This window comes from Copadichromis virginalis, linkage group LG19 (assembly GCF_057382275.1).
Source record: "Copadichromis virginalis isolate Kocher_CV1m ecotype Utaka linkage group LG19, C_Virginalis_male_GT1.1, whole genome shotgun sequence".
Classification (NCBI taxonomy): Eukaryota; Metazoa; Chordata; class Actinopteri; order Cichliformes; family Cichlidae; genus Copadichromis; species Copadichromis virginalis.
The window spans coordinates 26,312,124-26,329,386 of NC_140636.1; the positions used below are offsets into that span (position 1 = coordinate 26,312,124).

At 39.6% G+C, this 17,263-nt stretch overlaps 1 protein-coding gene across 1 annotated transcript in view; it reads left to right on the top strand.

Annotated features, from left to right (window-relative positions):
- Window positions 1-14,426, top strand: part of LOC146686241 (DNA (cytosine-5)-methyltransferase 3A-like) — a 51,531-nt gene extending 37,105 nt beyond the window's left edge. Inside the window, exons 15-23 of the mRNA XM_085440652.1 lie at window positions 4,069-4,252; window positions 4,353-4,437; window positions 4,719-4,864; window positions 5,280-5,370; window positions 5,528-5,676; window positions 6,151-6,236; window positions 8,830-8,899; window positions 10,884-11,002; window positions 11,134-14,426. Coding sequence (XP_085296778.1) covers window positions 4,069-4,252; window positions 4,353-4,437; window positions 4,719-4,864; window positions 5,280-5,370; window positions 5,528-5,676; window positions 6,151-6,236; window positions 8,830-8,899; window positions 10,884-11,002; window positions 11,134-11,275 — 1,072 coding nt within the window. The 3' untranslated portion in view covers window positions 11,276-14,426. The remainder of the gene's footprint in view (window positions 1-4,068; window positions 4,253-4,352; window positions 4,438-4,718; window positions 4,865-5,279; window positions 5,371-5,527; window positions 5,677-6,150; window positions 6,237-8,829; window positions 8,900-10,883; window positions 11,003-11,133) is intronic.
- The last annotated feature ends 2,837 nt before the right edge of the window (window positions 14,427-17,263 follow it).

A 17,263-nucleotide genomic window follows, 5' to 3' on the forward strand; every position in this document is an offset into this window, starting at 1 on the left:
TAGTGTTAAGACCAAATTCTGACCTTACCATCTGAACGTAGCAGAAGAAATTGAGACTCATCAGACCAGGCAACAGTTCTCCAGTCATCTAGTTTCCCATTTTGGTGAGCGTCACTTTCCTGTTCTTAGCTGACAGAAGTGGCACGCGATGTGGTCTTCTACCACTCCAGCCCATTAACCTTCAAGGTTTCAAGTGTCGCATGTTGAAAGATGCTCTTCGGCATACCTTGGTTGTAACAAGTGGTTATATGAGTAACAGTTGGTTTCCTATTAGTGTGAAGCAGTCTGGCTGTTCTCCTTTGACCTCTGATATCAACAAGGCATCTTTACCCAGAGAACTGCTGCTCACTGGATATTTAATCTTTTATGGACCATCCTCTGTATTCCTTTCTAATCTGGTAGTAAACTATGCCAGATGCATCTGGCTTTGCTGTTGGCTAATAATTACCCTGGCAATCAAATTTTCAACAGAGGCATTGTACCACTCTGTCTTCTGTGTGTGTGGGGCTCTTTCAGTCACAACTTCCTGTTCCTCTTCTAGTTAAACCATTACTGCTAGACCAAACATTTCTCCTTACAGTCCTACTGGCACAAACGAAAGACTTAACAGACTTATTTGTTGAGGTTTTTTTTTAAACGATTTTTCCTAAAAATGCAAATAACCTGTGTAGTGGAGGTATCAGGGATAGACACGGTTATGGCACTGATTCACTCCTTAGCACTACGGTCACCCTGGTGTGTCAGCCAGAACACCACTTCACCAATTCTCCCAGAGCATGGAAAAAAAAGCTTAAGGTTTGGTTTGAGGAAGTTTATTTCCTTCACAGCTCAATTCCTGTGGCTGTAATCGTGTGTGTGTGTGTGTGTGTGTGTGTGTGTGTGTGTGGTTTTCTACTAAAGAAGTACATAATACAAATAAGTGATAAATAAGGTGAAGAGATAAGTGACATATCCAGATATATGCATAATACAATATAGTTAACATAACCATACATAAAGAAAAGAGCACAGTAGTGTAAGGCAGTAATGCTAAACACAAAAAGATGTAGCTCTACATAAATCTATCCTTTAAATGAGCAGAGCAATGTAGTACACTTCTACTGCTTACACTATGCCAGCTAAATAGCATTACTGCGAGGTTAAGTTAACGTCAGTACAGAGGAACTACTTCCGGTAGCTGTAGAAAATAAAGGCTTCTCCGTTATAATCCGCCGTAATGCTTTTATTGCGAAGGGGAAGTAGGAACATGGTACTTCCGGTCGAACTACGCTCGGCATTTAAGCGGTACTCTGAACAAATTATCCGCTATAAACTCCGTATTTTAAATTAAAGAATCACGAGCACCACATATACCATACAGGGAAGCTCTGATAACACATGAATTACGTTAGAAACATATTGAGGATCGTACATGTGGCAAACTAAAGCCAAACCAGGATGAAGTAACTGACATCAATTAGCATGTGAAATGAGGGTGAACTCACGCATTGCGTGCGTGGCCTATACCGCTCCAACTATGAACTACATTAGCTCCTAAATGGTAAATATATCACAGTATCAACACAAATAAAGCAAAATGCAACACAGGTTAATAATCACTTACCATTCACGCACACATCATATCCCACAGGAATCAGTGCACCCCCACCTGACCAACACTGCTCATCCGACACTAAAACTGCCCACCTTACTAACTATATGACATCACCAGACGGTGGGCTGGCTCAAACTAACAGAAGGTTAAATGCTAAATGAACAGCATATAAACTTGTATATAAACTTACAAACACCTGTATAAGAATTCAAATATAGTTATCCTATGAACTTTGGGGCCTTTTAGACAACCTTGGTAAACCCCATCAAAGATGCAGAAGTTTTTTCACTTGCACGTAGGGTTGCCAACTCCCTGAAAAATAAATAAGGGACACCTCGTGGCCAGGGCCGGGCAACCCAGTTGTCTTCACCCTTCCCAGTGTGGTAGCTCTTTTTTTTGTGTGTGAAATTATTTTTTAACCATTTGACTTGAATTTGATTTAAGCAGATGCATATTCTTTGTGATATGACCATATGGGAAACAAATGATCATTTAGCCATTTATTTTTAGCTCAAAATGACAACATTAACACAATAAAACAGGTCTCTTTCTTAAACAGAAGCCTGTCATGCTTAACTTTTGAGAATATAAGTAAATCTTTCTTTAAAAGAACTCTGTCCTGCTTAACTTAAAATTATATAAATTAATAGAAAGCAATAGAATGAAAAATATTCTTGTAACAGTGCACATTTAGTGCATTTAGTACAATTGGCTTCAGTTGAGGTATTATTTCAGCTTTTCTAATGCTAATCAGCTGCTTCTGTTTGTAAACCTGCTTGTTCCCATGATTACGCATCTTAACTCATCATCATTATTAATCTATGTATTACTTTTATGTATTAGTCATCTATTTGTTGTAATCATCTATCCTTGCAGTTTATTACACAAAATAAATTATATTATCACACTTCTGGCCACATAGCGCTGATATTCACTGCACATGCCCATATTAACCTTAACCAGAAGGTTTAAAAAAAACAAACCAGTGTTTGCATACCATATCTGCTTCTGCCGTGGCCTGGTGGACAAGAAATTGGTTAAGGGTTCCCCGAGCTTTCACGCCCCTCTTGTTCTTCATGTGCCCACCATTAGAAGCATGCCTATGGAAAAAGTGCGCCGGCACACAGTGCAGTGCGCTTTAAAGGTGTTATCGTGCACTTTTCCAGCCAGGTGTTTTCCTTTTCCCATTCCTCCCTGTACTTTTGCAGCCTTTTTTTTTCTTTCTCTGAGCGAACAAACATTGCTGCTCTAATGCTGGGCTTACACTGTGCGATTTTTGGCCCATTTTGAGCCGATTTTTGAGTCGTGCGACCGTTTTGGCGATCGGCCCGATTTTGGCCTTCATCGTGCATCGTGTAGTATACGTGGGGTAACGAGACACGATTAACACCTCACGACCACTGCTCGCGTGCAAACACGTAAACGTCGGTGAAAAAGGTGGAGCAGCACAGCTGTGCAGCGTGTGATCTGGACACAAGCGATGGAGGCACAACTTGTAGAACTTTGGAAAGCTCATCCGAGCCTTTTCGATGTGGCCTCACAAAATTATCACGACCACAACAACTGTGAAAATAGTTGGATTTACATCGCTGCTCAATCACAGCTGCCTGATCAATGTTTTTCATTAGCAATTTAGCAAAGTTGATGGTGGTGGTGTGTCTGTGTGAGTGAAAGACAGAGAGAGGGAGAGCGAGCGACAGATTTTCTGTTATAACCTTCATTTTATGGAGGCACAGTGTGAGCACTCAGGTCGCATCAGAGTATCGGGTCGTATAGTGTGAGACCCTGCATCGTGACCTACCAACTTCTAACCCCTGCGAGTCAATCGTGCAGTTTGAGCAGGAGCTGAATAACGTGACTGAAAAAATCGCACAGTGTCTGCCCAGCTTTAGGTGTACTGTCGTCCGAGACTTGCACTGCAGTGTTGGCATTTGTTTCCCTGTTGGCCATGCTTGTTGTTGTGGTCATCTGTTGTCTTCCGGTATTTTCTCCGCAAGCGACCTTTCCTCGACCAATGAGATGAGCAGTAATCTGAATTGTCATACTCGAATTGTCATAAGTGTGCTGTCAGCTCATTGGTCACAAAGCAGGAGAGGGGCTGGGAATTATGTTTTCCAACAAAGCGTTAATTCCATTAACATTTATAGACTACTTTTGATTCTCACTGTATTACGGGACAAAGTGCGTCCCTTATTAGCTCAATACGGGACGTGTACTTTTGTTTCTAAATACGGGACGATTCCGTATTTTAAGGGACGGTTGGCAACCCTACTTGCACGTTACATTTCCTGCATTTTCATTCTCAGATCAAGACCATTTTAAACAGTTAATAGTTTATTTTGGTCTTCTAATGGAAAACATGCAGTCTACCACATTTAGTCACTTAGTCGCTTACTGTACTTAACACTGTGACTGCTTTTAATAGGTAGGGTTAGTTATCATTTTAGAAGTAAATGTCCTTGTCCTTGGCGCAGGTGCTTCTGTGTGGAGTGCGTGGACCTTCTTGTTGGTCAAGGAGCCGCTCACGCTGCCATCAAAGAAGACCCATGGAACTGCTACATGTGCGGTCAGAAGGGTGTGTTTGGTCTGCTGGAGCGTCGTAGCGATTGGCCCAGCCGTCTCCAGCACTTCTTTGCAAATAATCACGATCAAGATTTTGTAAGTAATTGACCTCTAGGCCATAAATCTCAATCACCATGTGACTGAGGAGTCTGTCTCCTTTGTGTCTCACTGTTGCCCCCTCTGCCAATAATTTCAGGATCCACCAAAGCTTTACGCCCCAGTCATGGCGGAGAAGAGGAAGCCCATTCGTGTCCTTTCACTATTTGATGGCATAGCCACAGGTTAGAAAATTTTCCCCAGTTTGTGTTATAAAAAATTAGATGGATTTACTTTCTTCCTTTATTAGTCAGAACATTGCCATGTATCAGTCACTACACATGCCATATATAACTAGCTATACTAGCTATATAGCTATTAGCTATATTTGTGTTAGTCATCATAGGATTTATTTATTAGGGATAGCTCCAGTTCTTCAGATCAGATCATTTAAGTGGACAGATTTTTTTAGACTGTCTCCTTCTTTTCTTTTAAAAAAAATAATCTTTAACTACACCCTGCACAGGACTGCTGGTGCTCAAAGAACTTGGCATCCAAGTGGGTCGCTACATAGCTTCTGAAGTGTGTGAAGACTCCATCACTGTGGGTATCGTCCGGCATGAGGGTCGCATCATGTACGTTGGAGACGTGCGGAACATCACGCGCAAACATGTGAGTGAGAATAAGTTACTAAAAAGAGACACCAAACTTGCAAATGGCTACAAACTTACAAATATATCATTACTCGCTTGTACTAAGTAGCATTGGATATCATTTTCTATTGTGGAAAACCAGAAATTAAATGCAGACTCTTCTAAACAGAAAATGTGGATATTTTTAAGGCTTAACAGTATGGTTGTTTACCAGATGTACAAATGACCGACAGTGAGACCATGCTTTTCTTTGACACTTTACCTTGTCATATTAAAAGCCAAGAGTGGAGAGTAAAAGACAATAAAGACATTATAAAACATTCAAACTCTAGCATCTGTATAGCTAGTTTTATTAGTATTTACTACTCACTAGGAGTACATTGCTGGTTCAGTTCATAACCCTAATCCTGACTCTGATTCTTTTCTCTATACAGATAAACGAGTGGGGTCCTTTTGATCTAGTTATAGGTGGAAGCCCATGCAATGACCTCTCAATAGTCAATCCTGCAAGGAAGGGTCTGTATGGTAAGTTTAAATGAGTCCACTGCTTTTTTGCTTTGCTAATGTTGGGAAATTCATTCATATATAAAGTCACTGGCCTAAATAAATCACTAGAATATAAGGAGTTTATGTCTTTTGCTTTGCTTCAGCACCTGGTTTAATACCTCTTTCTGTCTCACAGAGGGCACCGGACGCCTGTTCTTTGAGTTTTACCGACTGCTCCATGAGGCTCGGCCGAAGCAGGGGGAAGACAGGCCTTTCTTCTGGCTCTTTGAAAATGTGGTTGCTATGGGCGTCAGTGACAAGAGGGACATATCTCGCTTTTTAGAGGTTAATTTCTTTACTGATACTTATAATCTCTACCTGCTGTAGGCGGTAGATGTATGATGTGCCGTTGGTGAAGTGGGTATTGTTGGGCTTTGAATGCCCCCTTGTGGCAATAATTCATTATCTTTAGGCAAAAATTATGAGAACGGAGCTCTGACGTCTTGATCTTCATTCAACAGTTTAATATGCCATCTTTAATGCGCTGCAATCTACTCCTAGATGGTGTTTCTGGTTATCTGTTAGGTGAAGCCCTCATTAGCTGTTAGAATACTCTCTTTTTTTTAAATGACTGTCCACTGAGGAAACTGACAATTTTGAAGTTTAATTTTGACTCTTTTCTGTTATATTAACATTGTGCTATATAATAAAATTGTTGTTGTTGTGTGATTACACTTGTATTATTCTGTATGCAATCACAAGCTTTTTACCTTTGTTGCTTCCTGATTGGTGCTTGTTCTTCCTCGTCTCTGTTTTCAGTGTAACCCAGTGATGATCGATGCCAAGGAAGTGTCAGCTGCCCACCGTGCCCGTTACTTCTGGGGTAACCTTCCTGGCATGAACAGGTTGGTGTATGAATGGTGAGAAAAGAAGTAGTATTTAACAAAAAAGTAACACTATAAAGGGACTGCTTATGTCAAATTATATGGTCATGTTACAACAAAGTACAACCTAAATTCTTTAGTCAGTATCAAGTCTTAAAATAATGCAAAAACAAACTAAAAATGAACAACAACACAGAACATGTTACACTATGTTATTACTTGTTTTTAGAAAAGTAAGCCCAAAAGAAAAAGTGGTGTGTGAAAAACTAATCACACCCTGTGATTCATTATAACTTTTAGGTGCCATAATTTAAAGTGTTTTGTTTTCTGCATGACTTTATTCGTCTCTCATGTTGCTGTGGAGGAACTTCCTCCAGTTCATTGAGATTTGCAGGCATTTATATGGTAAATTTATGTGGTATAGCATTTCCGCTATTTCCTTTTTTAGTTATTCTGTTTTAGATTTGCTGCTGTACTTGGGATTATTATCGTGTTGCATGACATCATTTTGGCAAGTTTCAGTTGTCAAACAGATGGCCTCACATTTTGCTTTAGAAATCTTTGGTATACAAAGACTCAATGACTTCAACATGCCAAGATCCTGTGGCTGCAAAACAAACCCAAACCATCACCCCTCCACCACCATGCTGACAGTTAGTATGAGGTGTTTGTGCTGATGTGCTGTATTTGGTTTTGTGCATTATAGCCACACATGTCTACTTTGGTCTCATCTGTCCAAAGGACATTGTTCCAGAAGTCTTGTGGTTTGCTCAGATGCATCTTTGCAAATCTAAGTATGCTGCCATATTATTTTTAGAGAGAAGAGGATGTCTCCTGACAACCCTTCCAAGTAAGCCACATTTGTTCAGTGTGTCTTGAACTGTAGAATTTAACTATCTAATTAAGGCCTGTTGAGGCTGAGACGTAGCTCTTGTTTTTTTGTCATTTCTCTGAGCATTGCATGGCCCGCCACTGCTGAGATTGGCAGCTGTCGTGAATGTTTTCTGATCGTGAATAATATTTCTCACTGCAGAATGAGAGACCTCAGACTATTTGGAAACAGCTTCTCTGCTGAAAATAATTGCTGATGTTTTTCCTCTTTGGCATTGTGTTAACACACATGTGAATGTTCCTGATGAACAAACTGCCTAAACCTTTTGTTTTTTAGAGGCGCGTGCTTGCTGATGATCAATGAATCGAGTGAACTTGATTAGCAGCACCTGGCTGCTACTTATTCTCTTAATTCCTGTTGAAGCAGTGTGGAAGAAGAAGTGTGGCTTTAGTTTCTCACGCACTGCTTCTGATTTTTGATTGTTAAATAGATAGTCACACAGTGTGGTACGTCGTGTTTTGTAGGCCCTTTGAGGTTTTATGTATCATATTTTAAGACCTGCTAAAGACCAGATTATTTTTATTTTTAGTTTATTTATGGGAAAACAGAATTTTAAGGATCATACTGTCTTTTTTACTATGACTATAGATAAGGTAGTGATAGTGAGTCATACATACCCAATTGATTTGGCTTCTTTTTTTTTTTTTTTTTTTTTTAACTATTCTTGTCCTGGCAGATTATCTTCTGTTTTCTTAATACTGCATTCAAAGCATGGAACAGCAAATTAGATTAGATTATCTCCAAAATCATTGAATCAAAATGAAGTGCCATTATGGCATGGACTGAAACTGATTTCAGTGGCTAGATTAGAAGTAATTTCATACTTCCGGCAGAGATTTTTTTTTCTTGTTTAAAATTGCAGATAAAGGCCGATGAAGTAGAGACTTGTAGTATAGCAGATCCAATTCAGTCTATTATGCCCTACTTTCACATTTGTAAATGGGACCTTTTACTACCTCCAGCTCCATATTTTTATTCTTGGACTCTATTAGTGTAGCTTTGCATGATTCACAGTTCAAATAATAATTTGTTATCTTTTTCTGGGCCCCGTTCCTCCCTTGGCTCAATCCCAATGTCTACATTTACAGACTCAGAGACTTAGGCTATCCCACTGTGACATTATGAAATGCATGACGAGCTCTCTGCTAGACATTATCCATAGTTTCACAAGTCTGCATTTCTGTAGACTTTGCTCAAGACAGTTACTCAGAGTTCGTAGCAATGTGGCATTAAATGCAAGGTTGTAGGGGAGGGCTTAGAAAAAGGTAGAGTAATCAGAGGAATGTAGCATGAGCTTTATTGCACACCTAGTAATGAGAAAATTGACTGTTTTTGACTGTTACGTTTTGTCCACAAAGATTTGAACTCACCAGGGTTATTTGTACCTGCACTCATTCCATCCATCCTAACACGGAGACACGGACAACCATTCACACCTATTAACAATTTAGAATCACCAGTTCCTCCCACAGCCCGTGTCCATCTAGAAAGGTCCGTGGCGCCCAGCTGGTGAACTCAAACCCACATCCTTCTTGCTTTGAGGTGACGGTGCTGACAACTGTGTCACCATACCCTGACCTGTTATGTAATTGTTTGAAACTTAGTCCAAGTTTAATGTGAGCATCCACTATTGTAAGTGTATATAGGGACCAGGAAAAAAATGAAATGCATGTTAGATTTAAATAACGTGTTAAAGTGTAAATTGTTCATTCTCTCTTTCAGGCCTTTGACTGCCATGTGCACTGATAGGCTGGAACTCCAGGACTGTTTAGAACATGGCAGGACAGCCAAGGTACTTGCAGCTTGTCTTTCAATACACATCATGTTCGCTCACCGGTGCACACAAAAACTCAGTCTGGCAGCTGTAATCTCTCTGGTTAATCTGATTCATTCAATTTAAATACAGTAGAATATCAGAGACACTAAAGCTGGTGTGGCAGAATGTCATACTAGAGGATGGTTCTTTACATACAAGGGGGGAGCAAGCGAGTCAGAAACCCAGGGCACAAAGATGAAGCAGGTCTGATCAGAAAGGGTTTATTCCAGGCCAGGGAGCAAGAATGACAAACAATTCTAAAAGCCATAAGCAATAAAATGTTGTAGAGGTACTAAAATTCCCAGGAATAAACAAACCCAATATCAAAAAAACTTTATAAAACGCAATGTTCTATGCGCTCTAAAATCCCACCCCGTCACACAATGTAACTGTCCCACAGCCAAGGACGAATGTTTGTTAGGTGTTCACAATCAGGGCAGAAATCCCTCTTCCAGAGCGGGGTCCATACCAGCCTCGTCCCAGGAAGACCAGGAGAAGCCTTCTATCCCCCTCTCGTCCCATCACATCCCTGCCCAGCTCGAATTCTGCACTGGAGTCCGTTGCTCGATGCCACCACGGCTCCCCTTGCATCATTGCCCTGTAAGTAAACAAACAGGGGCCAGAACCATCGTCCCGGAAGTTGGCCTGGCTTATAGCCATGGCGACCGTCTCCCAACACGGCTGCACAACGGTGGAGACACTACTCACAAATGCAGCCAGAGGTATACCTCTGCCCTGCTGTCAATCCCACATGTTGTCTCCTACTGTCGCCATTCCTGCTGTTGGGACTGGGTCGCCACGTCACGCTGACCAGACTGTCTCCAGATGAGGTGTCGCACCCCCATGATCAGGCAGCGGGTCCCTCTTTATCAGCTGGCCTCCATGCATTCCTCTCCATATCTGGGGCCTCTCTCCTTCCAGTGCTCAGCTAGCTTCCTTTTAATAGGTCCTTTAAACAGCTGATAGGCCGCCTTTGGACACACCCATGCCTCAGGAGGTGACCGCTATCAGCTAATTTGTCCCATGCCCAGCCAGTCCACAGTGGATTAAAACATGATCGGAAGGTCGGGGGTTCAAATCCACCGAACGGCTACCCCGAGTTACCCCTGAGCAAGGTACCGTCCCTACACACTGCTCCCCGGGCGCTGGATTGGCTGCCCACTGCTTCACTGAGTGAATGGGTTAAATGCAGAGAGTAATTTTCTTACAGAGGATTAATAAAGTATACAGAAAAAACATGCAATACAACCAGAATAAAATCATGCAAATAAAAACTACACTCACAAATAAACACTAGAATCAGAATAAGACCAATATAAAAGATAAATGCAAATTTCCACTGTGTGACATGTTCGGATTTCGTAATACAGTTCATTTGATTCAGGAGTGTAAAACTCTGCACACTGGTGGCTCCATGTGGCAGCTAGATGTAATAGTTTCAAATTGAATTTATCTAACAAAAAAAATCAGCTTTGACATGACTCAGAAACTAAGTTTAAACTAAAAGACAACTTTATTGCAGAGCTTAAACTTCAACAAAGAACAAAGTACTCCATGTCCAAAAAACTAGGAAACAAAACTTTAACGAAAGAAGACACAACCATGAGGGCGGTAAACAAACATGGAAACAATACTGGGCCAGAAAAGGAAACGAGAGGCGGGAATAACCAGGGATTCTTAAACCAGCCTAAAACCAAGAAACCAGAACACGAAAAACTCACAACAGAGGACTAAAACCAATACAGAATCATGAAATAAAGATCAAAAATACAAAGCTGAAGACTCAAAACTCTGGGACCAAGATCCAGGGACAGGTCTTCACATGGAACCTCATGTTTACCAAATTATCTGATCACGATAACCTCAACATTTTAGAAAAGGTATCTCAGGTTTTGTAAGTTTGTTACGCAGCAAGGACATAAAAATGGCATAAACAAATTTTTTTTTTATTGTCCTCCAGTTTGGCAAGGTGAGGACTATCACTACCAGGTCTAATTCCATCAAGCAGGGCAAGGACCAGCACTTCCCAGTCTACATGAATGAGAAGGAAGACATACTGTGGTGCACTGAGATGGAGAGGTATGTAAACATAATGATTTCAACTACTGTGTAGGCTTTTTTCAGAGGTCAGAATTTCAAGGTTTTCTTCCTTTGTCTTCCCCTGTCTGCTCGCTGGTTGCACGTGTGGTGTGGATGGTTGCTCACATCAGGGTCTTTGGTTTTCCAGTCCACTATACAGACGTATCCAACATGAGCCGACTGGCGAGGCAGAGGCTGCTGGGCAGATCATGGAGCGTCCCAGTTATCCGCCACCTGTTTGCACCACTCAAAGAGTACTTTGCCTGTGACTGAGCAGTCAAAAAATTAGCTCAGAACCATTTAGTATGAAGTGCCGTAAGGGGCATTATTACTGAAACGCTCTCAGACACACTACTGAACACCAAGGCATTTCAGCTGAACAGGAAGGTGTTTTAGTGTTGCCAACTTAGCAACTTTGTCGCTATATTTAGCGAGTTTTCAGACCCCCTTAGCGACTTTTTTTCTCTAAAAAACGACTAGCGACAAATCTGGCGACTTTTGCTTTTGTTATTAGGAAGACCTATGACCACTTTTTGACGTGAAAGCACATATCTGTCTTACTCCCAACAAGCAGCGGGTGCTGCCGTGGGCACTTCGCCCATGCCAAAGTGCTCACAGGCAGCAGTCGCCCCCAGCTGCTGTCAGAGCAGGAGATGCTGATCCCTACCCATCCAAACTGCAAATGAATCACGCATGAGCAAAGCCGCTGCTCCCACCCTGACTTTAACGCAGTCAGTTCTTCTTTTACTTTTTGTAAATCACAAGGTTTAAAACTACTTAAACACACACAGTGTGTGTGTGTGTGTAACTCCGCCAGAGTGCCTTTTTTGGGTCACTTTTGCCGGTACCAAGCCCGGATAAAGGAGGAGGGTTAGAATTGTGACATAAAAAAAAACAATAATTACTCAAAGAATTTAATTTGTAGTTCTAAATATATTCCTAATCCATTTAGGGTGGTTTTTTACCCACTTTATGTCTCTTCCACGATGTTATTTCTCTCTCCTACAACATAGGTTACAATTACATAAGCATGACCAATTATGCAAATTAGGCAATGACCATATTTAGCAACTTCTAGCGACTTTTAGGACAACAACGCTAATAGCGACTTTCCTTACTAAGGATTTGGCAACACTGCCCTATCCAGCTGAAACGCCTTGGTTTTAAGTAGTGTGTGTGACTGCATTTCAGTAGCGTGTGCGAGTACATTTCAGTAGCGTTTGTTAGAGCGTTTCAGTAGTGTGTGTGAGAGATAAAATTTTAGTCGTGTGTGTGAGAGCATTTCAGTAATAATGTCCCTTACGGTACCTCATAATTTAGGAACCACAACTGTATGTTGTGACTAGAAACAAGAGCCTTGATCCTCAAATTATACTCTGGTATAATTTGTAAGCGAAACATAGATTTCACATTATTTCTTGTATTTGAATTGCAATTCTTATTCTATTTAATTTTATATATCATTTTACAGTAGGGCCGCTGCAGTGTTATCAAGTATTGTTTATTTGTTTGTGCAAGCTATACTTGAGACTATGCTTTCTTCTCAAGACACGAAGACAGAAGAGTGCTAAATACGTCTTGTAAGAGAGAGGGATAGGAATACATTGGGAAACATCAGAAAGACAGGAAGTAGGATATTTTTTTTCAAGATATGTGAAATGCTTCTGCTGTGTGAGCGTACTGCGAGACTCCCACCTGCAGTGCAGCCATGCTTCCAGCTACTGAGCCTCACAGGGATGTTTCCTTCAGTGTCAAGAGAGCTGTGTCTCTGAGAATCCAAAACACCAGATCACATATACCTCTTTGTTTACAGTTTCTATACACAACTGAAGGTAATAAAGGTACTACTGTAATATGGTTACAATACCATGGTGCTCCAAGATGATATGAAACATCATAGCCCATGTGGCAATGCATTTTTAGACAATACGGAGCGTTTTAACCTGTTGCTGGATGAACTTTTGTTTGACGTTTTTACATTTAACGAAAAAAAAATAAAATAATGTTGTATGCCGTTCGGTTGACCGACGTTTGACTGCAAAATAGAGCTTATACTCTTTTCTGCGTTTTTACAGCTATTACACAAGTTTGTACTGGTGCTCTTCTAATCTCAGCCTTGCTACACTCAGGCTCACTGTCTGAATCTGCACAAACAGAAAGTGAAGCTAGCCACATGGGAGATGATGTTTTCTGTCATTCAAAAGAAAAAACTTAAGATCAAAGTCTGTGATGAGCTACTTTTTTCTAGTTTCATCATGAACAATGACGTTACTGTACAACTGTTAGTAAGCGTGGTCGCTGTAAAGGAGGGAGAGCGACCAGGCCGGGTAACTCTCCTCCTTGGCTTCCACCTCTCTAAACTGAATAACTGTCAGGTGCAAATACTCAACAATATGGTGCCGCTTCACAGAGTTCTTCTACCTTTTTATAGCAATTTTGTGCTGTTTTATCAACATTATCAAGCACTTTTATACGTACACTTTCTTTTTCTTTTAAAAACTTTTTTTTTTCTTGTGAATTGGTTTATTTTTCGTTTAGTTTAATGATGTGAACTGATCAATCCTCGTGTAATATTTTTTGTATACAGTAGGGCTGTGCCAATAGAAGTGAAAGAATGGATTTTTTTTATATGTGAAACCATGTTATTTGACTCGGTGTACAGTAGATGGATTGTCATTTGTAACCTCCAACTCCTTTTCTCACCTTCCATCATCCATATTGTTCTCTGTTTCGAAGCAGCGATACAGTATGTTGCCACGTAAATTCAAGGAATGTCTGTTGCTATTAAGATTGTAAAAATGTAAGGCAGCGTCAAAAAGCTGTGTTTCCTGCTTTGTAAAAATATTTTGTCCCCTGTGAAGGACAGTAGGGCCGCTGCCATTTGCTCGATAAATTGTAGTCGTCACGTTGGCAAATTGTAAGCGCCGATCCAAATTATGGATTACACGCGCAAACTAAATTCTCTTGATTGTAATCCTTAAGCTAAACACAGAGGATTTAGGCTGCAGTTTGTCAAAACAAAAGCCTGACACAGTGTTTGACACGGATGTCAGCACTCAAAGAGTAAAGAGTAAGAGCAGATGCTATCGCTTCTCTAAATCATATTTAAGATTTGAAATTTAATTTCTTAATGTAATTAATTTCTTAAGTGACCTTATTGCCATCCTTTTTGTCCATGCATGGTGGCTCAATATGAGCTCTCGTGCTTTGTATTTTATCAGATGTTATCCCCCTCTCCACCTTTAATACCTAACGTCATATTCATGGTTGTACATTCTGTACATAGAGTTTTCTGGTTGCTGTTTTCAATTTTTTTTCTTTTCTTTTTTTAATTACAAATGAGATGTACAAATATAATTCTTTGCTAATATATATCATCAAATAGAAAGAAAATCTTAGGTCGAAAATAAAAATCATTGACAAATTTCATTCAAAGCTTCAAGCATTAGATGTAGAGAGATTCCAACTCTGCTTTTTTTGTTTTTTTGTTTTTTTATTTGTTTGTTTCAAGTGAATCCAGATTGGATGTTTTGTGATCTTAACATTGGCCTAAAGACAGCTTTAAGATTGACGGTCTAAACTTCACTGCACAGCCCTACACGGTGGTGTTTTTTTTTTTAAACTTCTGTTTCTTTTTGTAAGACTTTAAAAAGAGGGATTGTAGGCGTTTCCGATGGTGCTAAACATTTTACCTAATCAAGAAAAATGTGTTTGATTGGAAGACAAATAAACATGTCTTGACAATGACTGTTTTAAGTTCCTTGTAGTAATGAAAAATAACTATTATTTCACTCATATAAATATATTAACAAAGGCATTTTAACTTTGTACTTGAAAAAATAAGGATAACAAATAATGAAAGGTTTGCTATATTGTTTTAGACTAGAGATTGCTGTAGTCGGTGCTTATCTGTGGGAAAATTGTGTGAGAAAAAAAATGGTAATAACTTTTACTGTAGCATAATGTATGCTTAATGCGCATTGCTTCTTAATCCTACATTCCATGCCACAATATTCTCCATGTCTGTTTTCCGAATGTTGTTTTGAACTGACGCTTACTTGTTTCTTTGTTTTTAAAAAAAAAGAAGAAGAAAAAAATCTGAAACAGCATTTCATTTTACTGGTCAAAGCAGGTCAATACTTCAGTGATACTGTTAACGCTCTTTGTGACTTTCTTTCTGTCATAACTGTTTTATGGCCTGTATGGTTTTCCTCAAGACCAGTTCATACAGCAGATGTAGCAGTCATTCTCTGCCCCATACCTTTGTTTAGTGTTCAAAGAGAAGATAAAGGCTTCGTATGTACTTGTGCTGGAGAACACTTGAATAAATGTATTGTTTTTGTGCAAAAAAAAATTCACCATGGGTCTTTCTTCTTTTTTTAAATGTATTGATATCTTGTAAAATGTATCTTTTGACGTTACACTAAGAAAATATATTTCAGATGTTCAGCATCAGAATTACGCCAGAACCAAATTAAGTGTTAGAGAAATATGTACCATCACCTTTTTTTTAAAGTTAGACCATTATCTGGCCAAAAACTGAAACTGACTGTGGCTAATAAATGACAAAGGTACTTTAAAATAATATCAGTGTCACATTACAGTCAAACCAGTAGATGTGTTTAGACTTTTAAGGTGTCCAAGTAAGTAAGGCACAGGCTGTTGGACATGACAGCCAAAGTGATTCAAAAGTATGAATGATTTTTATTAACCAGACATGGCTTCATTGCTTCATTTGCTAGCACTTGAAGACACACAACACATTTTAGTCTTCCATTGTTATTATTTGTCCATTGTGCTAATTAGCTGAGTTTGAGAGCCAGTGATGTATTTATTGCCATATTAATGTGAAAATGGGCAGCTGAAATTACACGTTATGTCTGTGTCTATGATTATTATTATTATTGTGTGTCTTCAAGTTTTAGTATATAAACCAATGAAGCAAGCCAAGCTAAAGTGGCATGTCATCACAAAGTACCCAGCATTTTATCAGCTGAGGACTATAATTGGGTCCAATTGGGTCCCCCCCCCCCCCCCAAAGGGGTCCCTGCCCCCCAAAAGAACCTCTGAGATACATGATGCAATATCTAAATCAGTACTTTTGATTTAGTGGGAACTCCTTGTATATGAGGTGATTCCTATTATATTTTCAAGTCATATCTGCTGCAAATATTACTAAGAATGGTTCTGCATTAGTGAATTAATGTTATGATTTTCAGTATTTGTTCATTTGTAACTTAGTCTGTAATTAAGATATAGCCTACTATATCTTAATTATACTGAATAAAATGATAAAAGTATAAATCATAGTATAATTATAATGTTGCTTAATTAGGCAATTATAAGCTTGTGACTGTCAGCAGCCCGTGAACATTGATATTCAGCTCCAGTTTCCATGCTCCTCCAGCAGAGGATCTCTCAGTGTCTTGGCACCTGAGTTCACTACGACTCACTGCTTTAAATACAGGTGACAGCCTGCAGCTCCCCTTTGATCACATTAAACCTGAACATGTTGCCATTCTCCAGCTTCTAATTCAGCCACCAATCAGAGCTGATGAGTCGCCTGCAGTTACACTTTCTGCTAGTACCATGTTCTTGCTTGCAATAGAATTTCTTTTTCTTTCCCCCCTTTACCTCATTTATAGCTGTGGCAGATGAAGCTGAAGTCGTTGAAAGATAACGCACAAAAGGTAAACGAGCTACTTATACCTCAAGGTGAACCTCATAAAGATACATAATCCTTTAAATCCGTTACATTAGTACTAACTATGAATCCTAAGGGTACTTCAATCAGCCTTGCTGTACTGCTGTCTTCATAATCACCCTCTTGATCTGGTAGTGGTACGGCCTCCTCAGAGTGAACACGCCCTAAGTCCAAATTAATTGGGTGCTTGGGCAACCAAGCCTTCACTGAACGCTGCTGATTGGAGCGTCACACAGTCGCACGGCCTGGATGCTGCGAGCTGCGTCAAGTTAATCACAGAAACACCGGAAGTGTGCTGATTTTCCTACAAAATAAAATATAGTAGCTATACCATCATAGTTAGTTATAGCGTTTCGATATCGGTGCTGATATAAATTACACTGATCGTATAAGTTAGGTAATTTTCATTGAGTTATTTTATGCAAAGACAATATTAGTGCCGTTATTGGTTAGTTATAACTCAAGAGTTTTTTGTGAATCAGTGACAAAAATAAATAAATAAAATAAACAAATATTGTTATTGAAAAATAATAAAAAAAGAATTACCTCAAATTATT